The sequence below is a fragment of the Rhodamnia argentea genome, chromosome 5, assembly GCF_020921035.1.
Source record: "Rhodamnia argentea isolate NSW1041297 chromosome 5, ASM2092103v1, whole genome shotgun sequence".
Taxonomy (NCBI): domain Eukaryota; kingdom Viridiplantae; phylum Streptophyta; class Magnoliopsida; order Myrtales; family Myrtaceae; genus Rhodamnia; species Rhodamnia argentea.
Window position 1 is genome coordinate 10,924,289 of NC_063154.1, and position 23,872 is coordinate 10,948,160.

The 23,872-nt window shown below is 39.5% G+C and overlaps 1 protein-coding gene and 1 pseudogene across 2 annotated transcripts; one reads left to right on the plus strand and one right to left on the minus strand.

Annotated features, from left to right (window-relative positions):
• Positions 1 to 1,852: 1,852 nt before the first annotated feature.
• Positions 1,853 to 8,029, minus strand: LOC125315089 (annotated as a pseudogene).
• Positions 8,030 to 15,438: 7,409 nt separating this feature from the next.
• Positions 15,439 to 23,612, plus strand: LOC125315042. 2 transcript variants are annotated; one of them, XM_048278913.1, is made up of 6 exons: positions 15,439 to 15,583; positions 15,666 to 15,956; positions 22,961 to 23,045; positions 23,175 to 23,208; positions 23,339 to 23,377; positions 23,443 to 23,612. In XM_048278913.1, the coding sequence occupies exons 1-5, from the start codon at positions 15,477 to 15,479 to the stop codon at positions 23,344 to 23,346; spliced, it is 525 nt and encodes a 174-aa protein (XP_048134870.1). In that variant the 5' UTR covers positions 15,439 to 15,476; the 3' UTR covers positions 23,347 to 23,377; positions 23,443 to 23,612. The 2 variants fall into 2 exon arrangements, with proteins under 2 accessions (XP_048134870.1, XP_048134869.1); XM_048278912.1 differs by lacking the exons at positions 15,439 to 15,583; positions 15,666 to 15,956 and adding exons at positions 22,262 to 22,489; positions 22,579 to 22,872 and having other exon boundaries at positions 23,443 to 23,573.
• The last annotated feature ends 260 nt before the right edge of the window (positions 23,613 to 23,872 follow it).

Consider the following 23,872-nt stretch of genomic DNA (forward strand, 5'->3'; position numbering starts at 1 on the left):
GAGATAGAGAGGTCCGTTAACCGAGAGCGAATTGTGCGATGGAACAAAGGAACACTAGTTCTTTTTTCCACCTGAAGTCAATATCAAGGAGCACCAGTTCTCATATAAGCTTAAGTTTGCTCATTTTCTGAGCGCAAGAACACATTTGTGGACACTATTGTTCAGTACGTCACACGATGATTTACAAGCAAATGAGAACTGGAGGTTGATGTACTCTTGTTGTAGCAGGTTTTCCTGCTTCTTTGGAGTCTTCGAGGTTCGACCAAAAAGAAAAAAAGCCTTCGAGGAATGATACTTAGTCTGACATTGTAGACAAGCGGACCAATGAATGATGACGATGTGGTTCCCTCAGCCCCAAGGTTTGTCCCCATGGTACATTACAAGCACGTCGCTAATGCGATTATCGATTTGATATGTGTGCTCCAATGGCGTGGAAAGAGGAAAGTAGGCAAAATTTAGTTTAGGGGATAATCGGGTTTAATTGAGTTACTTTTCTTTTTTTTTTGCACGCAAATAACGAGTCAAATTAAGTAGATCTCCAGCTCGGCCGAACCCGATTAGCACGGGCCTTATGATAGAACCGTATGTGCAATCTAGCTTGATTACCCAAGTTCAAGCTCGACTTTCGGAAGGCTCGATCTCATCTCAGATTAACTCGATTTTATATATATCTTCAATTTGTGTTCCGACTAGGCTGCGCTTGTTTGGAGGAACTTCCAACTTTGAAACATAGAATCAAGAACAAGGAATAGAAGGAGACGATTTCTCATGGAAGGGAGAAAAATGGCTCATAACTGCTAGGAGAGAGAATAGGAACCAGATCGTCTTCAGAGCTCGTAAAGAACCGAATAATGTACCATCGATCTTAATTGAGTGCGAGACGAAACATGAGAGAGAGAGAGAGAGAGAGAGAGAGGAGGGAACTCTCACTTTCAAGTGAAAATCACAGTCCTATTTTCATCTCCTCAAAGCAAATCAAAACAAAAAAAACAAACAAACAAACCCATGGCCGATCCCGCTCTTGCCAATCCCCCTCTCGGTCTTCTCGCGAGGCTCATCCGAGTCTCCGAACAGCGGAGGCTCCGCCCCGCGGAGTGCAGCCGCGCGCTTACAGCTTTCATGAGAATTGCGAATAAGAGGTACACGGAATGATTTCAATTGGCAACGCTATTTCCATTTATTCTGATTTTCGATTTCTGTTTTTATTTCTTTCTTGCACATTGGTCAGAGCAGTTCGAGATACCGAGTATACGGATCATGGTATTTCCGTTTATTCTGATTTTTTGTTTTTTGTTTTTTCTCTTTCTTTCTTGTGCGTGGGTCAAAGCAGTTCCAGATATTGAGCATACGGAGTCAGGAAATTTCCATTTATTCTGATTTTCAGGTTTTTTTTTTCTTTCTTTCTTGTTCGTTGGTCAGAGCGGTTCGAGATACCGAGTATACGGAGTCAGGGTATTTCCGTTTATTCTGATTTTCGGGTTTTTCTTTCTTTCTTTCTTGTGCATTGGTCAGCGCGGTTCGAGATACCAAGTGTACGGAGTCAGGGTATTTCCGTTTGGTGTGAAAATAAATTTTATGACAGAGAACGGTGTGGATTCTTGGACACTTTCATTATTTGTTAGGTTACTAAATATTTTGGTAAGACTGCGTGGTGTAGTAGTACACCAACAATAAGTAGCATTGGATAAGCCTTACAAACCACATTTATGGAGTCTAGAACATAACAAAGTCCGTTCATTCAAGCTTCTCAGACTCTCTGAGATATCCCAATCTTTAGACAGAAATACTTGTGCTGAATCAAGTTCTGTGAGTCAACCTATTTTGCTTGCGAAAGCACGATATATGCAACGTCTCATGAAATAAGAATGTAAATTTTCTCTATCTGTATTGAGACAGTACCATGTTTGTCATGGTTGGTCATGACTTCCATGACCATATCAGAGACGTTGGCATGGACAAAAGTGGCTACTGGGAGGTTGTCGGTGTGATCGGCCAGCGAATCCTTCAACATTCCATTGTACTGCTTCGTGAGTTTGTTTGGCAAGTCGACACATTTGTCCGGGTTCAGCTGATTTATCGTCTTCTAATAAGGCAGAACCGACGAGGCCGGCGTTCTCGAGCACAAACTTCCTAGTACCCATCTTAGAAAGACTCTGTAATTGGCATGGCCAATCAAATGTTGTCAAATATAGCGCCAAGATAATTTCTTGTAGATCAACTATGTGAAGAGATCTACACACCATAAGTTGGTCTTGCAAGTGGCTGATCATGTCGTCCATGAATGCGTTGGGGATCTCAGAGATCTGGGCGCTGATGGAGAGAACCGGAAGCATGTAATTGCTGAGGAAATAACTTGCTCGGGTTGTGATGGAGAAGATGGATTAGTCCAAAAAAATGCGTAATCTCTCATGACATTGAGGAGAACGTAAAAGTTCTGACGAAAAAACTTCTGGTTGCATTCAGAATGCCTCCTCCGCCAGACTTTTTTTCTTTTTTTTTTGGGTCAAAGCCTGATGCCTAGTTGACTCAGCTCAATATCGTTCTGCCTGTCGTGTTTGGATCCAAACGGGTTAACTCATGATGTGGTTGTCCTATCTCTTCTCCTGGAAAAAGCAAAGACGAAACACAAGATATTGACAAATTGACAGTCATGTACGATCAATAACAGTTTCTATCACTATGAATGCATTTTTCTCAATTTAATCATAAATCTTTTGATTTTACCAATTGAGTCCTAATCATTTTCATCTTTTGCCAATTATATCCATCGTTCAATTTTGGCTAGAAATCGCTAACATTGAATGTTAGTTGTCCAATGTGACAAAACTAATGCTTTTTAAAAAAAAAAATTGGATTTTTTTTTCTATTTTCCTCTTTTTGTTTGCTTTTTTCTTGTGTTTTTTCTTCGGGCATGTAAGTGTCGCTAGTGATCCTCGCCAAGAGTTGCCTTCAGTCGGCAAGGTCGCGAAGGCCCAAGGTGAGGCCATCACGGTCTTGCTGGCCATGGGCGAGGGTGTGAAGGCCCTCGCCAAATCCGGGCAAGGCCTTTGTGGTCGGCGAGGGTCACCGGAATAGAAACAAAGTAAAGAAAAAGGAAAAAAATAAACATTCAAAATAATACATAAGAAGGTTAAGAAATGTTGAAATATCATTAAAGATTGTTCATGTCAGCATCGATCGTGCCATGTAGGATGGTCGGTGTATACGTTAGCGACTTCCGACCAAAATTGAACTGATGAATTCAATTGGTAAATATAAAAGGACTTTGCTAGTATAACAATCTTTGAGTGACCGTAAGAATAACAATATGTTGTTGAGCCACAAATTCTTAAAACAATGGACCTAACAATAAGTTTTAATTAGTTATTTTTTTTTATTTTTTTGTGGCTACAAACAGACGGTTAGCATAATAGTCGCCAAAATACTATTATATTATTAATTCTCAATATAAAAAAGTTGAGGATTCAATTGGCAAAATTAAAAGCTCTAGAATTGAATTGGCAAAAATGTAATATATTTAGGAAATTTTGGATAATTTCCCCTTTGGCATGTTATTGGGTATTAAAGGAAGACTATGCAAGGATGGTAAAAAAAGCAAGGGGTAGTTTGGTGCATTGAACTTATAAAATTGAAACTGAAGTTGAACGTTTGATCAAAGATGGTAAACAATAATCATCTCGCGACATAAAAGTGGGAGAATTACTTTCAGTTGATATTTATAAATAGCTCAATGCATGTGGAAGTTATGACATTCTTTCACCAGAGTAAAAGCAGATCTCAAGACATATAGATGTTGTTGTTCTTTTCCTTGCAAATTATGTACCATGTCTCCAGATCTAGCGACGAACGAGCTGGTCGCGAACAACAATGAATGGGTGGTTCGGTTTTTGTGAGCCGTGGTGACGATGGAGCTCACCTCTGACATCTTCTTCATCACTATCATCGTTGTCTAACCAAAGATCATCTTCTTGATCATCATTGTCGTCGTCATCGGACTCCACGTGCTGATTATGCCGACCATCGTCATTTTCACCAATATTGGAACCTTCCCCAACTGAATCATCTATCACTTAGTGTTCAGCTACAGTTGCATAAAACCGTAAAAACCCCGTAGCATTAGCTTGAAGTGCAAATTGCTGGATCATCCTAGTTGTACTATCATCTTGCACCTCCATAATGTCATATATAACACAATTGTGTGTTACAACCGGATATCTATGCACCATTGCTTGAATATACTGGTTTTCTGTTATATTCAAAGCACTCTTGATCGAGAGCACATAACTCATCAAATGTTGACATGTTTACAAACTCGAACATGGTAGATTGTCCGCCTTTGTAATCATTTCCATATTTAGTTCATACTATTCTGCCTCCCCAGTGCATAATCGCAAAAGATGTAGACGACATTTTGCTAAATAAAGAAATTACAAATTATTTCATACTTACAATTTAGTAAATATTGTCCCATACACATTAACAAATTAACATTATAACTACCAATATATCAAATGAAATAAATGTCCTAGTATAGTCCTAAGGGCTTAGAGGATGTGTAATCAAGTTCCAGGGGCAAATTGAGAAAATTTAGGAAACAATTCGCCAAAATGGCAAAATTGTCATTTTCGAAGGCATGGGAAGTCAAATTACCCAAATTAGGATTTGGCTAGTTTTTTTTTTTTTTTTGGTCAGAAAGATAAATTGCATTACCGATAATTCGAGTTTCGTACAAAAAGGCCCAAACGAGGGGCATCGGTACATAATAGATCCCAAAGGGGCCGAGGCGGGGCAGAGACCCAGTGGACCGGGAGTTGATTAGAACGATGCGTTTTGGCGACCCAATCCGCCGCATGATTTGCGGTTCGTTTGCAATGGGCCACGGACACATTTTGTAGTCTGGCAAGAAGCTGCTGGGCCTGGAGGACTAAATCTGCTGCTTCCCAGTTGGCATCCACTTCTCCTCTGATCGCACGAACTAACCCCAAAGAGTCAGACTCCACACGAACCCGAAGCTTCTGTACTTTAATCTCTCTTCTTTCTTCCAGCGACTTCAAGCCAGCGACAAGGGCATGTGCTTCAGCTACGATCGCCGTACAAGGGTGGATTTTTCTAGTGAATCCGTCAATGAGAGAGCCACTCGAGTCCCGAAGTACACCCGCGATTGCACCTTCAAGGTCGGCACCACTGACGGATGCGTCGACATTCAGCTTCAGATCTGGGTAAGGAGGAGGTACCCAATCAATGGGTGAGTTTGTGTCTATCCTCCCAGAGTTTTGATCTTTTACGTTCCACCTGCTATAGCTTGCCAGGGTAGTTTGTGCTTCTTCAATTAGATGACTCGGACTTGGTTGTTTACCGCGAAACACTAATTCATTTCTTGACTTCCAGATACTCCAGAGGATAACTGCAATCAGATCAAAGCTAACTGCACTGTTGCGGTCATCTAAGATGGCCTGGATCCACTCGTCCATACGATGGACTTGTGAATTGTGATGCCACACATTTAGCTTCCTCCAGATGGGTTCCGTCCACGGGCAAGAAATGAGTAGATGTTCTGTTGTTTCTGCTTGTTGGCTGCATATAGGACATAGTGGGTGGGGGATTATGTTGCGCCGAAACAAGTTGTCTCTAGTAGGCAAGGCATTCTGAGCCGTATTCCATAGAAAGATCCGAACCTTAGGGGGAATAGTGGCCTGCCAAATACCATTCCATAGTCTTCTTGTTGGTTGAAATGAAGTGGAAGCCAAGTTCGTGCTCTGTTTTGATGCTTTTTCTCTTAAACAATTGTAGGCACTTTTAACCGAGAAATCCCCTTTTGCATTTTCAGTCCATTTCAGCTTGTCTTCACGAGGAATAGGACTAATGGGAATAGCCAGGATCTCCTTAACTATTTCCTCATCGAATAGAAGTTGAATTTTTTCGATGTCCCAACAAGCTTCGTTTTTCAAAATTAACTCAGAGACTTTCACAGGATCCGAGATATTTGCCGGACCGCCAATGATTCCCCTCCCAAGCCAGCGATCCTCCCTTATATTTATTGCCTCTCCTGTTCCTATAGACCACCGCACTGACTCTGTAATGGTTTCTCTGCCATGTAGAATACTCAGCCAACCCCAGGAAGGTCTCGCGCCTCTCTTGCTTGTAGGAAGCATCTGTCTGGGAAGTACATGCCTTTGATGACTCTACTCCATAGGGAGTTTTGGTTCTGGGTTAGTCTCCATGCCTGTTTACCTAACAAGGCCTTATTAAATAAAGCCATATCTCTGAAACCCAGCCCCCCCATGTCTTTTCTTGTTTTTAGGAGTTCCCAGTTACGCCAATGCAGACCAGTCTTCTTTTGACTACTCTTCCACCAAAATTGGGCTATCCTTCTTTCAATCGACTGACAAATAGACTTTGGAATTTTGAAGATCGACATAGCATACTGAGGGATAGCCTGGACCACTGATTTGATTAGGGTTTCTTTTCCAGCCTTAGAAAATAGATTCTCCTTCCAACCTTCAAGCTTCGAGTCTACTCGCGCCTTGATCCATGAAAACATATTCTTCTTAGTATCCCCCCAATCCGAAGGCAAACCCAGATACTTCCCTGTTTTCCTCATCACTGGAACCCGGAGAGTATGTGCAAGGTTATCTTGGAGCTGTTGAGGACAATGTGGACCCATATAGAGACCAGATTTGTTTAGATTGATCTCTTGACCCGAGGCATAGCAGTACTGGTTTAGTATCATTCCCAGATTCTGGCATTCAATTAGCTTACCATCCAAGAAGAATATTGAGTCATCCGCAAACAGGAGGTGTGAAAGTGAAGGGCAAAACCTATTCAATTTGATTCCCTTAATAGTTCCTTCGTTAACTGCCTTCCTTAATAACATAGACAGAGAATTTGCCATAAGAATGAACAGATATGGGGAGATAGGGTCGCCTTGTCTGATCCCTCTCGAAGGTTGGAAGTACGGCAGTGGTTCTCCATTCAACTTCACACTAAGCGTAGCTGAGGTTACGCATTTCATTACTCTGTCAACCCATCTGTCGCAAAATCCCATCTTTACCAGACAAGCTTCTAAAAAATCCCATTCAACTCTGTCGTATGCTTTCTTCATGTCCAGCTTCAGTATAGCTTGAAACCTCTTCTTCCTCTTTCGTATTCTAAGTTGATGCAGAACTTCCTGGACAATCAGAATATTATCTTGAATTTGTCTTCCTCCGACAAAAGCACTCTGTTCTTCAGCAATAATCATAGGCAGCCACTTTTTCAATCTGTTTGCAAGGATTTTTGAGATAATTTTGTATCCGAAGTTGCAGAGACTTATAGGTCTGAATTGGTCAAGCCTCTCAGGGTTCCTCACTTTCGGAATAAGGGTTATGTGTGTTTTGTTGAGCTCCGGGTTCAATCTCCCTGTGTCAAAGAACCACTTGACTTCCCTAAAAACTCCAGTCTTAATATGCTCCCAGTTTTGTTGGTAGAATAGCCCATTGAGTCCATCTGGTCCCGGGGCTTTTTCTGCTCCCATTTCAAAAACTGCTTTCCGGACCTCTTCAATGGTAACATCTGCCACTAGTTCTGCATTTGCTTCATCAAGGACAACCATGGGGCATTGTGCAAGAACCGGTTCAAAATTCCTTGGTCCGGCTGAGGTATATAGCTCAGTGAAGAAATTTGATGTCATCTCCTTTAAAAGAGAAGGATTTTTAACCCAGGTATCCTGCCCTATCACTTGCAGCATCGAAATTCTATTACGTTGCCTCCTCTGGATAGTTGTCGCATGAAAAAACTTAGTGTTTTTATCCCCCCATCTCAACCAATTCACTCTTGACCTGAGGCCCCAGTACATTTCTTCCCGTCGCCACACATTTTCAATTTGCACAATAATTTCTCTCTGGATTCTTCTTTCTGCAGGTAAGTTATGGCCATTAGTTATCCGCTGGAGCTCGCGCTGAAGTCTCTGAATTTGGTGCCTGCAGTTCGGAAACACTTTCCTACTCCAATTTTCCAAAGCAGCTGAGATAGCTTTTATTTTCCCGGCCATATCAGCTCCCTCACTATCTAATTCCTCCCATTTTTCTTTGACTATACGACCGCAATCCTTGCTCTCTAGCCAGAACGATTCAAATTTGAAGGATTTTTTCCTTTTCACTTTGCCAGTGGTTAAGGAGAGTAAGATGGGGCTGTGATCCGACCCTATTGCTGGAAACGCAAAGGCCTCTGCTAATGGAAAGGCAACCCTCCAGGCAAGATTGCAGATAGCTGGCCATTTCCTATTTTTTGGGATTTCTTGGAATTTTTTTTATTTTTTTAGGAGACAATTTACCAAAAGGGAAAACTCATCATTTTTCTGAAAGTTGTCGGCCAAAATACCCTAAATAGTCCATGGCCAGTTAATTGTGGCAATTTCCTATTTTTTGGAATTTAAAAAAAAAAATTCAGGATTTTTTCAATTTTGTTGAGTGACAACTTGCCGGAAAGGAAAAATCGTCATTTTTTTTTTTAAAATCGGGGCCAAATATCCAAATTAGGATTTGGCTAGTTTGGAAATTTTTTTGGGAATTTCACATAATTTTTTCTATTTTTTTGGGAGACAATTTGTCAGAAGGGTAAAATCGTCATTTTCGAAGTAACGGCAAGTCAAATTACCCAAATTAGGATTTGACTAATTGATTGTAGCCATTTCCTTTTTTCGGGATTTTTTACTCATTCTCAGAATTTTTCTATTTTTTTGGGAGACAATTTGCCAAAATGGCAAAATCATTATTTTTGAAGTAACGGGAAGTCAAATTAGCCAAATTAGGATTTGGTCAGTTGATTGTAGCCATTTTATTTATTTATTTTTGGGGATTTTTTTACTCTTTCTCAGAATTTTTTCAATTTTTTCGGGATACAATTTGCCGGAAGAGCAAAATCATCATTTTTTGAAAAATCGTAGGCAAATACCCACAATAGTTCATGGCCAGTTGATTGTGGTCATTTCCTATTTTTTCAGATTTTTAAAAAAAATTTCTGAATTTTTGTGAAATTTTCTTTGATTTATCTACATTTTTTATCAATTTTCTATTTTCTGATTTTTTTAATTATTCAGTCTAGCTCATTATTGAAAAAACATTTTTCAGACCTGGTCAAACCCAGCCTACGCTTCTTGGGCCATCTGATCGCCTTTTTCTATTATTTTCCCAAAAATTCATTTTAAACTCCTAAAATTATTTTTAATATTTTGAAAATCACCGGATCGCGACATGCAAACATCAATATTTTTAAAGAATACCTAAATTCGTAATTATTTTACGGAATATGTAAACATAAATACTTTTAATATTTTGAAAATCGTCGGATCGTGACACTTAATTATTTTTCTCATTCCTAAAACGGTAAATATTTTTTAAAGAATAACCAAATAAATAAATCTATATTTACGAAACTACAAAAAATAACTACAACGAAATTTACTTCAAACTATCGAGGGAGAGCACACACCGAATGAGGAGCTCAAACTGCCAAGAGAAAGCACCGAATAAGGAGGCGGGTTTTGCTTTTATCTCAAATTCCGCAAAATAAAAAATTCACAAATTAATTTAAACATTATGAAAATAATAAAAATAAAATAAAAACATAGTACTAACAACCTATAATAACATAAATTTACATAAAAATGTAATACTTAATTGAAAAATTATTTTATACCGATAAAGGCTCATGAGATGAAGGAGATCTCCTTCAATGAGCAAATGAGGCCGATGAAAGGGCTCTATTTTTTAGGCTAGGGAGAGTGCGAGGTGAGGAAGAGGGTTTTTAAGTGAAGTGAGGGAGAGCCTTCCGCCAGGAGTTTCTGAGGCGAGGGAGAGTTCGAGGCGAGGGAGAACTTCCGAGGTTCAGAAGTGAGAAAGGCCGAGCCTTTGGTTACGCTTAAAAAAGTAGAGCCGAAGGCTCCGTAGTGCTTGCAAAGGTGCTGCAACGCGCAACACCTTCGATCTAGCGCCGCAGCACCTTTAATAGGGCGTTGTGGCACCCATGAGCCGGGGCCGAGCGGCGCCCGCTCGGCGGTTGGGTCGCCGAGCCACACCCAAAGTGGTAAATTCTTTTTTTATCTTATTTTGGAAAAAAGCCCCCCTCCCTCCTTGCCCACTTGTTTTTGTTTAATATGCGCTTTCTTAAGAACGTTTATTTCAATTTCTCTAATCTAAAGACCGGTTTGCCATCTCATGATAGGATTCACTTGTGGAAGCTGCAAAGGTACAACAGAGTTAACTAGATACCGTTATTGCCCAAGCCACCGATTACGATATACAATTGGCTCTCGATTCCCCGCTGCACCAGCTGTGCTGGAAGCATGCTTTCTACAACTCTATGCTTTCCTTGCAACGGTTGAGTTGTCGGTTTTGGTCATTGATGGACCTACTATGATGGTTAACGCAACATATAATGTGTGATACGCTTCATATAATATGCTAGTTTGGAGTGTTTGTGTTCGATTGAATATAGATATACACAAGATCCTCGGTGAAACAACTGTGAGTTCTGATGGCCCGAAAGGTCATTTGTCCCCTGAAAATTTTCTACACTAGATTCTCCTATTTAAGATATAATGTCTTTGGAATCTTATAAACCATTGCTTGTAACTTTGGCGGGAGCACTGACATACTCCATCCTGGAAATATTCTTCTGAAGTCACAATTCCGCAGTGTAAGCAGCTGCGGCAGAGGGAACATGACCCACCTAAGTTGTTAGTCTTTTGGCTCAACATCTTCATGGATGGCCCAAGAGAGAAGCAGCTATGTTTGGTGTTTCTTTTTTCTAGTGATTGAAGAAGATGATGATAGCTCTTTTCGATTTAAGGAGGGGATTAGGTGGGGGAGCTGTGGTTTATATTGATCAAATCTGTCTTTTAAATCTAAAGTTTCTTTCAAATGAAAAGCTTTTGGATTTGGTTTCCTGACTTTCCTGAAATTTGTTGTGTAAAGTAGCTTTGGCGGCCGGCACGATCCTTCCTTCTTAGGGTGAGGACTCGCATGGAGGATGAGAGCACGGATGAACATTTTGCCTCCCAGAGCTGTGCTTTTAGATTTTGATGGCACCAAATGTTATAGAAAAGGTTACGGGGATGAAAATAGATCTATCCCTACTGTCCGCGCACTGATTTGCGAGCTGGGTTTCTCCCTCTTTCTCATTTTTCATCGATGTTCAACTCTATTTTTATGTATTACTCCCTAATGCTCTTGCTATAGTTAATACAACACGAGCCGTCCAGGGCAATATGTGAAAAAGAAGAAATCAACCAGGATGAAGAATTATAATAAAAAAAAATCGCAAATAAAGATGCTAATTCAATTATAAACTTCTTAACTCGATCAATTTCATTGTAAATCTATTAGCAATTGCCAATGTAATCTTTCCGATCAATTTTGGCCGATAATTGCTAATGTGGATGCTAGCTATTATATGTGATATGATCGATGCTGATGAGGATACTCTTTTTTTATTTTATTTTTGTTTTCTTCTAGGACCGGCAAGGGTATCCGGCCGATCCTCGCCCGAATTAGTAGAGAGAGAGAGAGAGAGAGAGAGAGAGAAGTAAAAAAATACAAAAGTTCATTAAAATTTTAAAAATTGTAAGTATTTATTCACATCGGTGTTGATCGAGGCACGTAGGACGGTGAGCAGTCCACATTAGCAATTTTGGATTAAAATTGACTTGAAGGATTTTATTGGCAAATCATCAAAAATCTAATTATAAAGTGACAAAATTAAAAAAACATATGACTGAATTAGCATCTATATAAGAAAGCTTCTATTATGCTGTTATGTAACCCCTATGGTGTTAAAATATTACCCGTTGCATTTGTATGAGCAAAATCAATCTACGTGCATGCAACATGAAAATGCATTGACTATGAAATAGTGGATACAATGTGTTAAAGAACGTTTATCATGTCAAAGACGAGGAAAAAAAAAAAACACACTCAGACCAATCCGAGTATCACGAAAATAAGCAGGACATCAATTACAAGTCTATTAGCGATCAATGCAAATGCGCACACGCACATTCAGCACTTCTTATGGTGGCTAAGCCTCGAGGGCAAAAGAATATTTTTAAGAATCAGGTCGTAGGTTAAATTAAACAATAAAGAAATATATTTCATACGAACAAAACCGGTACAACCGACGTCGTTTGATGGCCGCTCTAGGTCAGCTTTGTTCACTCATTTGTCCGCATGCACCGCCACGTAATTTTTTTGGCGAATGTCTTAGACAGGACCATGGTCGCAGTATATATTTATTATAGTATTGTAAGTTTGGAGTTTTTGGCGATAAAAAGGATTTTGGAGCCATGGCAGACGTGCAAAATCTCCTCTGCGAATTGCGATATGCTTCTTGGACTGGACCGACCATTTTGACCCAATTACTAACTGAGTGGAAGTATTTATTGCCTCTATTTCATGGGTTTGAGCCACAATGATCATCATCTCTTGATCCAATCTTTGCTGCTAAATTTTCCAAGCCACTACTTGCTCGGCAATTCATTACAAAACGAGTGCTGGCCATAAGATGTACCGTAAAGAATATAAGGTTAAAAAAAAAAGAGCTATGGGGAGCATATTTTGAATTAATTTAACGAGAAAATTTTAAAAATTAAAGTGTCAATGACATACATTATACTTTATGAGAAAACGATATGTCACAATTACCTTAAAGACCTTGACATTTTGATATTCGGCTACTTAACAAATGCCTTAGATACGTCGGATAGCAGTGTTATTAAGATTGCAACCCGAAATTTTGACTCGATTCAAAGTACACAATGACGAGTTGGTCAAATAATTTCAAAGCTTGATGAGAAATTGAAAGCTGGAAATATCAAACGTCAATGGAGATGCGCCCTCTATCTTCTTTAGCTAAACTCAAGTCTTTAGCCCACTGGATGTGAGCTGCTATGTTTAGTGCCAGATAAAAGGATTATATATATATATATATATATATATATATATATATATATATATATATATATATATATATATATATATAAATTAGCCCCAGTGGGCTTCTTATTTCTTAGCCACATTTGAGATTGATGGTTGAAATTTTACTCTGTCAGAGTATATAAAACCGTTAAAAAAGTGAACGATTAGCAGTTTTGTATAATTCATCTAGATAACGCCAAGTGATCAAATTTGTGGAGGTCACATCCTCTAAAGAGAGCTAGGCAAAAATGAGTGTCTTCTCGAGTCTAGAGGCTACCATAGTATTTTGTAACGACCTACCTTGTTTTACCTAAATTTCATTGTAATTGTGTCAATTCAATTCATTGAGTCAATTTTGGTAGTAAACTGCTAACATGAACATCGAGCGTCCTATGTGGCATGAATGACGCTAACATGAATAATTTTTTAAATATTTTTCAAACTTTTTATTAATTTTTTAAATCTTTCTTTGCTTTTCCTTTTCCTTTTCCCTTTTTTCTTTTGCTTCCTTCACCCACTATAACCGGCAAGGGACGCTGGAGGTTGCCTTCCATTGGGTGAGGGTTGTGCATCCCTTGTCAACTGTTGGCAAGGGTCACGGTCCTCACTTGGCCTTGCCATGGCCTCCTCGATTGTTGGTGAAGGAGGTCTTGCCAACCTTGCCGACTGCGGGGGAAAGGTAGCCATGGCCTCACCAATCATGGGCAAGGCGGGGTGAGGCTAGACAAGGCAGCCGATAGGGCCTTCGAGGCCTTTGCCTAGTGGCCATCCTGCTCCGGCAAACCTCGTCGACCATAATGGGGGAAGGAAGGAAAATAAAAATAAAAATAAAAATAAGAAATTAGGTGGCCATGCCATATAGACACTTGGCATCTATATCAGCGATTTTTGGCCAAAATTGACCGGTTGAATTGAATTAGCTAAAATGCAAAAGATTTAGGACTTAATTAGCAAAAAAAAAAGGCTTATGATTGAATTGGCATAATTGCAATAGGTTTAAAATTTTTTTGGTAATTTTTCCGTAATTTGTTGAGTGACCATAAGATCGTGACTAATTAAGGACAAATCTTAGTTGTCAATGGGGTCTTTTCCGTAATTAAGGACAAAATTTTCCGTAATAGGTTTATGAAGCACTTAAGGGGTCTTTTCCATCTAATGTGAGACTTTGGGATATCATGACCTTTGCTATTACCAAATTGAGCAAACAAATATTATGAAGGAAAAATCATTGCTTATAGGCATCAGTGGATTCTTTTACAATTGTCAATAACCATATCGGTTTCATCACCAAACTTTAGTTGACTAAATCGAACTTTGTGTCGTGTTGATTATGAATAGTCTTCTCAATAGTGAAGGGGGAAAATGGGGTAGCAAAAGAGAGGTTTCCTATGTAAATGACCTGTACCCTTACATATCAATCATCATGTTTAAAGACAAGAATTTTGTCAAATTAAGTACGTACCAAAAGTGTGATAGGTCAAATGAATCTTCACATGTGAAATGGATACACGATTATTTCTTGCAATCGATAGATATGAACTCAGTATATTTTAAAAATTACTTTATAAAGAGAGTGATCACTATAAATGCATATTTCAAATAGTTAGAAAAAATTCAAACACCAACAATGGTTTTAATTATAGGTGTCAATATGGGTTTTCGGCCCACTCTTTAACCCACTTTTATTCATTTGGTGGATCTTGTACATGGCGCCTCTCCATGGGTAGGGCAATGCACAGCTTCATGGATTTATTAATGATGCCATAAATTATGTGGGAAACCCCAACATTTTGCCTTATAAGTAATGGTGAACTTAGCTGGCCTAAGTGATTATACTGTTCTTCAGAGTGAAGTAAAATGGCTTCTTCTCTGTTGTTCTTGTGGCTCGGTTTCTCGTTTCTCGCCTTAGGAATGACTTGGGCATTCGACCACATCAAGTACTTCAATGGTGGTTCCGAGATTCAGCTCTCTCTTGAAAAATACATTGGTAAGGGACATTGTGAGACTTTTAAGTACAGGTGCAAGACCCCCGGCACTCAGTTTCGTCTTGCGAATGTAGCTACTTTCGTTAGCACACCGATAATATTGAAGAATAGATCTGAAACCATATAAAAGGAGGATCGAATAGACGAGATCTCTCGGCTCGTGGATTTATTAATGATGTGTAATGATAACTAATGGTTCCATGTTAATGCGGGTCAAATTTGAGATTTGAGTTAAAGATAATGATTTTTTATAAGATGAAAAACAATATTTGGGTTAAATTTGGCACTCGAGTTAAAAGTGGATGATTTTTTATGAAACAAAAAAAATAAAATAAAAGGTTTGTTTCGTGAAAAAGGTCTCCAACAGACTATGGAGGGACGGTTTTATGAAGCTGGGCGTCTCAAGCGGGAGGGTTTGAACCATCCGATACCATCAAGGTCGTCTTCTTCAATGCGTTAGGGTTTTGGCTCATCGTATATATACGCTCAATCACCCAAAAATCACACCGCAGTTTTCTTCTCGTCTTCAAAACAAGAAGCCATGGCCAATCTGCCCTCTCCTCTCGCTCTGCTTTTACAAGCCTCCGAATTGGTGCGCCAACGTTATAAAGATTACAGTATGGCGCATCTCGTAGCGACTGCTAACAGGTAGCAATTCCAGTTGACATTGCGATTTTTATTTATATTCTAATTTCGGTTTTTTTTTTCGTTTCGTTTGCGTTGGTTGTAGTAATATTCTTGAAGCGCGACGATGCCCAAAGGTTTATGATGCCCAAAGAGCCATGGATGATGCCAACGATGCTTATGTAAGACAAGCTTGTAGAGTCCTCGGAGAGGGCACATTAGTCGCAACTAGCATGGAGGAGATTGAAGCTCTGTTGGTGGTACTCAGACGTGTACCGCCTCATCGATTTCTAAGCGTGGTGATTCAGGGCCCCGAATCGCAGGGAAATTTGGTAGATCCCCTCGTAGCACAAATGAGGGTCACTTTGGAGGACGAAGGCTTCATGTTGCGGCATGGGTAGGAGTGTTTCTCTACCGCTCTTTTATCTTTTTTGGCTATTTTTTTTCTTCTCTCTTCAACCTTTTTAGTCTAATCTATTTGCAGGAACGTCTATGATTTCCTAAAACCTTTAGTGCAGGCTGCGCAGCAGCCGGCCCCGGTGGAGCTGCAGGCTCCGGTTCAGCAGCCGGCTGGGGGGCAGACTTCGCAGCGGCAGACTAAGGGGCGTCGGCTTTAGGAGGCGAGAGAGAAGCAGTTGCTTTTGGTCTTTAGTAGGCGGGAGGGAATTAAGTGGGGGAGCTGGGGTTAATCTGTCTGTAAATATCTAAAGATTGTTCTTTCAAATGAAAAGCTTTTGGATTGGATTTGGTTTCCTGACTTTCCAGATATTTGTTATTTTGTGTGCGAAAATATACAACATTTTGCATCTCCTAGCTGTGCTTTTAGGTTTTGATGGCAATATAGAAAAGCTTACCGGGATGAAAATAGATATATCCCTACTGATCGCTCACTGATTTGTGAGCTGGGTTTCTCCTACTTTCTAGTTGTTAATTTTGACCAAGTTGGATTCAATGATGTTGTGCAGATATGCCAGTCTCTATTTACGTATGTGCATTGATTAGGATGACAATGGATTGGAGGTACTGGAGAAAATTCTTCATTTTGTTGAGAGTTTGGACCGGTACCTTGGCAGTGTGAGTACGAAATTTTCTATTCATGAAATACTAAGATGTTTGTGTTGAGTTCCGGATCTCCCCATAATTACTTGAACTCTTCACAGTTATGCGAGTTGGACTTGATATTTAACTTCCGTAAGGTCGGTTATGCTCATTCGGTACAAGAGATTACATATTTATCTTCTCTTCGTATTGCATTATTCGTGTTTATATGTGATAATTGATGATTCGTGAAATGCTGGTTGCTATCAACATTTAGGCTCGTTTGGGTCGTTAAATAAAACGGGATATGATATGTTTTATCTATTTTAAGGCTTACTATATAACGAATATAAAAATTTTAGGATGAGGGGGGGAAAGAGGTTTATTTTTTTTTTTTTATTTTTTTATTTTTATTTTTTTCATTTGTTTCTATTTTTTTTATTTATTTTTTTTGAAAGAGGTTTGAAAATCTAATAAAATGTGTACATTCAGTTTTTTTGTGTGTATGAGAACATTATTTTTATAGTAATAAGTCGGAATTTTCTAGCATACATAGATATATGTCATTTATATTGATAAACCAGATAGGATAGGATGAGATAGATTGACTTTAAATCCGTAGTTCACCAAATGATGGATAGGATAGGAAATCAGTTGCTTTACTATCAAAACCTTCAGTTGCTATATTTTGATTGATTGTTGGAAAGTCGCAATAGTTGCATATATTGAGGTCTCTCCCTCTCTCTTGATCTCTCGACTTCTGGGTTGCCCACTTGTTTTTGTTCAATATGTGCTTTCTTATGAACCTTTATTTCAGTTTCTCCGATCTAAAGACCACTTTGCCATCTCTCGTGATAGGATTCTCTTGTGGAACCGGCAAAGGAACAACATAATTCAATAAGTACCATTATTGTCCTAGCCACAAAGTAGGATATACAATTTGCTCTTGATTCCCCACTGTACTCGTTGTGCTTGAAGTATGCTTCCTGCAATTCTATGCTTTCCTTGCAGCAGTTGAGTTGAGAGTTTTGGTTGTAGATGCACCTACTTTGATGGTTAATGCAACATATGATGTGCAATATGCTTCTTGGAATACACTGGTTTTAGCGTTCGTTTGAGAATAGACACAAGCAAGATCCTCGGTGAAACAACAATAAGTTCCGATCGCCTGAAAGGGTTGTAGACTTTTTGTCAGTTTAGTCCTAAACTTTTTTATTTTTTCAATTGAATCTTAAACCTTTACACGTTTTCTTAATTGAGTTCATCTGATAAATTTTGAGCAGATATTACTGATATGGACACTGTCATCCTACATGATCACCCCCATTGCCAGAACTAGGAAACTTTTCTTCAAACCACTTCTCTAACATAATCATGTAACCACCATTGAAGCTGTTATTATCTTTTATTCCTCACGCAACTAGTTCTTCAAGACCATCTAGATGCACATTTTATTCATCTATTGTCCATACATGTTGGTCTCTCTTTTTTGCCCTTCCTTGACTTTGACTAAAATCACTACTTTCCATTCTTAAACATAGACAAGCCTTGATGATGTTATTTGAATAACGAATAAATATGGACAATATGCATGATCAGGAATCCAGCAAATTTAAGTCACATACAACGGATTAAGAACATGCATAGAATTCATGCATGCTGGATATAATGATGCAACCACATAGTTCAAAACTCGTTTGATGATGTTTTCATTATTGACCTCCTGAGTTAGCTTATTAGGTTCTGACCTAGATCTTCCTTTAGTTTAGAACAATTTTTCTGTTTCCTTTTTGTGCCAAGAAGTCAATGATGGGAATAGAGAAATATAATGCCAAAAAAATAGATGAAGACATACAGAACAACAGAAAAATCATCAAACAGTCATTAACAAATGTTTTGTAATACCAGGACAAGAGGGCGGTTTAAATGAAACAATGTTTTTATATACGCAAGTTGCATAAGAAAACTCCAATATTCAACTTTTTTATGCAACATTCTTTCTTGGATTCATTTTGCCATTGAGCATCAGCTGACCTGGAATTGGCCAATGCAGAATGAATGGAATGTGATATTCTCACGTGTATGAAGATGGAAGGGATATGAATAGAACTTTTCTGCTGCATCCAGCCTCATGTACAACCAATGCGGAATGAATGAAAGGCTTGCCCAAAGCTATTTATTGTTGGTGCACTACTACATTTCGTAGTCTTGCCAAATATTTGATAACTCAATGAATAACCAGCGACGATGGAGACCGGCAAGCGCAGGTAGTGGCGTCGTTCGCGTTTGACTGGTGCGTGGTCAAGAGTGTTTTATAAGAGGAGAGAGAGGGGGCATATGACGTTGAAGCCACATGGATATGGCTAATCTAAATGGAAGTTCACGAAAATTATGTCCACCTTAGTTAAGGGCATTAGATTTGTTTATGTAAGAACATTTAGCGGATCTTTTAACCATGGAATAGATTGAACAGATAAATTATTCAAAGACTACATTGAATATTGAGATAAACTTTGGTGTCATTACCGTTTTCTCTTTCATTAATTCTCGTGCCTCTTTTGGGGGTGTAATTGAGGGAACATTCAAGAATTGTATGGTTCGTGCAATTATAATCTCTACAGATTTATTTACAGTGACAACAGGTGGAGTAGGCAAATGGCATACCGTTAAAAACAGTGTGCCCTTTCTTCCCCTAGGGTTTCCTCTCCTCCCAGCCGCTAACCTCCTTCTTCCTGAAGCGTACTCTCTTGAGGGAGAGAGAGGGACCATATTCTCTCCCTCACTCCCCTCTCATTCTCCCTCCCTTTTATTGCTCCGTCTAGTTATCTTTTAGAGTCCTTGATGATTTCGTGGACATATTTTTTACGCACTCTTCTTTTGGTAAAGGCGTAGCTACTAGAGATTTTCTTGGTACACACGTGAGGTTTGACGCAATGACCATGTTCATGCCGCATCGGCCAAAACTTACCATCCCTTGGGCAAGTGTCGCGATGCCATCAATGGCGGCCGGCCAAAGGTTTGTGCCTCTTGCCCCGCCGAGCTTGCGGAGAAAAAAATAAAATTTTAAAAATCAACAAAAGTTAAAAAAAAAAAATGATCAAAATGTCCATGCAGCATCTCATATGTCATGTAAGTCACCCGGCTTTAATTGGACTACCATATCTGTGATTTTCGATCAAAATTAGTTAGAAGAACTACACCGATAATTTGTTAAAAGGTGTAAGATTAAATCGTCAAAAGTTTTAGGTCTAAATTGGCATAATAAAAAAGTTTTATATTGAATGCATTGCCGTACAATAGATTTACAATTAAATTGACACAATTAAATAGTTTATGATTGAAGTTGCCATCGTACAATTGGCTTAGAACTTTTTAGACAATTTTCCCTATCTTAACTACAATGCAAGGATGTCACTATCCCTAAATAATCTGAGGAAATAAGTGCATTAGAAGTCCTAAAACTTGTCACAAAAGTGTAATTGAGTCCTAAAATTTCAAAAAGTGAAATTTAGTCCTAAAACTTGTCAAATTTGTGTAATCAAGCCCTCCCTCTAACTTCATCTAACTTAAACGAAAAATTCTAATGTAGCTTTTTTTTTGTCATTGTTTTTCGATCTTTTTTCTTTTTGATCGGATTTGTCTTTCTATCTTGCGTGGCGCTAATATGGCTAAAACGATGTTGTTTTGTTCCGACGGTAATGGGCACATGTCCGACAATAATAATTACCTGAAATCAATGCCTTGGAAAACTAACGAACGGTTTAGAGTATCAGAAAATGTTGAAGTGTTTTCGAGGGTTGCTTCTTGTGAAACCACGTATCCATATATCATAGTTTTCAAGCAACCATCCCATGTTTAGCGTCCTACGCATTGGTAAGGAATGAATAGGATGATCAATCCAAATACTGGTATTTATATTGGACGATAGTTTGTTTGGCGACTTGGTTATCTTTTGGTTAGCTTAGGGCGGAGATGAGTGTGTGTCTCTCTCTATATATAGATACACGTGACGGTTCAAGGCTCAACGTAGTGTGTACTTCAGGATCAGCTGGGTAAGGAAGCCAAGTGGTAAAAGTGAGACAGGATCCGCTCTACTCCGGCAGCTGAGTTGAGCAGATACCCAAAGGGTACCTTGTGAAATCCTTACTACTTCGGACATTGGTGTAGCTTTCGAATGGACGTAACAAAGACATCATAGACACATTCTGAATTGGTCCCTGACAATTGATATAATATATACTCAGCTAAATATGTCTACACCAACATATTTAGGTCTTTTAAGTTGCCTTTGTGTCTTCAATCTTATTCGCAAACCTCTTGCGGTACATTCTAGTTGTTTTCACTCGATTTGTATAGTAAAAGCCCTTTCTCTTACAATTAGTAAGAACTTAGAAAATCAAATGGACAAATAGTACCAATTGGAGGAGAACTAGATATTCTCCTTCAAATGACATTTGTTTTCTTCCCTCCAATTCTTTTCCAGAATATATAGGGCTAATTCCCTAAAAAAAAGCACCAACTTTAATTCTAATAACGATTTTGACCCGAGCTTTTTTTTTTCTCATAAAAAATGACCAACTTTAACTCAGGTCACAAATATGGCCCGAACTTTTTTTTTTTATCTCATAAAAAGTTGATCAACTTTAACTTGAGTCCCAAATCTGGCTCCCTTAATTTGAAACAGTTAGTTATCTAACGTGCCAATTCCATGTCGTTAATAAATCCATGTAGCTTGCTGACATGGATTCAAGGCACCATTCATATCTTCTTAGCACAAAATCCCAAGTTGTTCATCCACTTCATCTCAGTCACAACTTTTAGGACGTCAGTTAAGGAAGGATGGTAACATTGTTTCGGATTCTAGCGAGAAAAAGGATTAGCCAAACTCACGAGCCTTTTTTTTTTAATTTAAAAAAGCTGCTCCTCTTCGAAACAGTAAGCCAAGATTTTTTTTAAAGATATTTTTTCGAGGAAACTGCGGCTAAACATCGATGATGCAATGGCCACATCAATGATAAACAGCGACTGAAGTTAAAAAACAAAAGAAAATGCGAAAACTTAGCTTACTGTTTAGAAGCTTTAGGGGAAGGCCTTGGGTTTGTTTAAACAAAAAAAAGTTCTAGTTTTCAGCTTGATGGTTCTTGTCCATGGCGCCTCTCCATGGGTGGGATAACACGCAGGTTCATATTCCAGTTACACAGAGGAGGCTTGCAAGTGAAATGAAGGAGACGATGAACTAGTTAATCGTCGTCCATCAAGCTATGACCGAGGCGAAGCGGATGAATAATGTTGGATTCCATGCTAAAAAGACGATGAATAGTACCTTAAATCCACATCAACAACAACAAGCCACGTGAATTTATTGATGATATGGAGTGACAATTAATGGTTCCAAATTAACATGGGCCAATTTGAGACTCAAGTTAAAATTAGTGGTTTTTTATAAGATAAAAGAAAGTTCGGGCCTGATTTGAGACTTAAGTTAAAGTTGGTGTTTTTGTACGAGATAAAAAAATTCGGGCCGGGAAAGTTGATGTTTTTTTAGGGAATTAGCCTCTTATATATATAGGGGCTGCATTTTTCATTAAAAACGTCCCCAAGAGAATATTTTCTCATGGAGGGGCGGGTTTTATGAGAGGGTTTGGACCGTCCGATATCATCAAGGTCGTCTTCTTCAGAGCCAATCAGTGCGCTAGGGTTTTGGCTCATCTTATGTATAAAGCTCAATCACTGAAATTTCTTCTCCTCACGCGGCCATTTTCTTCTCGTCTTCAAAACAAAAGCCATGGCCAATGGGCCCTCTCCTCTCGCTTTGCTTGTACAAGCCTTCGAATTGACGCTCCAACGTTATGAAGATTACTTGAACGCGCTTCTCATCGCGACTAATAACTGGTAGCAATTTCAATTGACATTGCGATTTTTATTTTTATTCTAATTTCCAATTTTTTTTATTTTTTTATTTTTTGCTTTCTCGTTCGTAGTGATTATTTTGAAGCGCAAAGAAACCCAAAGGTTTCTAATGCGCGGAGAGCCTGCGATGATGCCAACAATGCTTATGCAGCACAAGTTTGTAGAGTCCTCGGAGAAATCAGATTAGTCGCAAGTAGCATGGAGGAGATTGAAGCTCTGTTGGCGGTAGTCAGAAGTTTACAGCCTGGACAGGTTCTAACCGTGGAGATTCAGGGCCCCGTACCGCAGGGAAATGTGGTAGATCCCCTCGTAGCACAAATGAGGGCCGCTTTGGAGGGCGAAGAAGGCTTCAGGCTGCGGCATGGGCTAGAGTGTTTCTCTACTGCTCTTTTTCGTTTTATTGCAACTTTTTTTTTTCTTCTCTCTTAACCTTTTAATCCAATCTACTTGCAGGAACATCTACGACCTTCTTTACCCCCTTCCTCAGGGTTTCATGCCGGCTGTCCAGCAGGTCCTGGGGGAGCAGCAGGCCCTGGCGGAGCAGCAGGCCCCGGAGGAGCGGCAGGCCCCGGCGGAGCGGCAGGCTCCGGTTCAGCAGCAGGCTGGGGGGCGGACTTCGCTGCGGCGGAGTAAGCGGCATGCCCTGGCGGAGCAGCAGGCTCCGGTTCAGCAGCAGGCTGGGGGGCGGACTTCGCTGCGGCGGAGTAGCAAGCTGGCGGCAGCTCCGTTCAATAGGCGGGGACCCCCGGGGGGGAGAAGGGGACGAGCAGCAGGCTCCGGTTCAGCAATAGGCTGGGGGGCGGACTTCGCTGCGGCGGAGTAAGCGGCGGAAGCTTTAGGAGACGAGAGAGAAGCAGTTGTGTTTTTGGTGTTTCCTTGTTTATTGTGGTTGAAGAAAGACAGTAGGTGGGAGGGAATTAAGTGATGGAGCTGTGGTTAATCTGTCTGTAAATATCTAAAGATTTGGATTGGATTTAGTTTCCTGACTTTCCAGACATTTGTTATTTTGTGTGCGAAAATGTTTAATATGGAGCTCATGATAAAATAGAGGAACTTTGGTGTGAGGACTCCCACGGAGGATGACACCATGAATGAACATTTTGCATCCCAGAGTTGTGCTTTTAGATTTTGATGGCACCAAATGATATAGAGAAGCTTACCGGGATGAAAATAAATTTATCCCTAGTGATCGCTCACTGATTTGCAATCTGGATTACTCCTGTTTTCTAGTTGTTAATTTTATACGCTTCTCATTCTATATATGATCGCGTCAAATATAAGCTGGCTCTCTCTCTCTCTCTCTCTCTCTCCAATTGCCTATATTGGCCTGCATATGACTCAAGATGGATATTTAAGTTCTATTCA

Coding starts and splice junctions, on each gene's coding strand:
- LOC125315042 (XM_048278912.1), top strand. CDS start 22,383: ATGGCCAATGGGCCCTCTCCTCTCGCTTTGCTTGTACAAGCCTTCGAA. Junction 22,490..22,578: donor CTCATCGCGACTAATAACTG/GTAGCAATTTCA, acceptor TCTCGTTCGTAG/TGATTATTTTGAAGCGCAAA. Junction 22,873..22,960: donor GGCTTCAGGCTGCGGCATGG/GCTAGAGTGTTT, acceptor ATCTACTTGCAG/GAACATCTACGACCTTCTTT.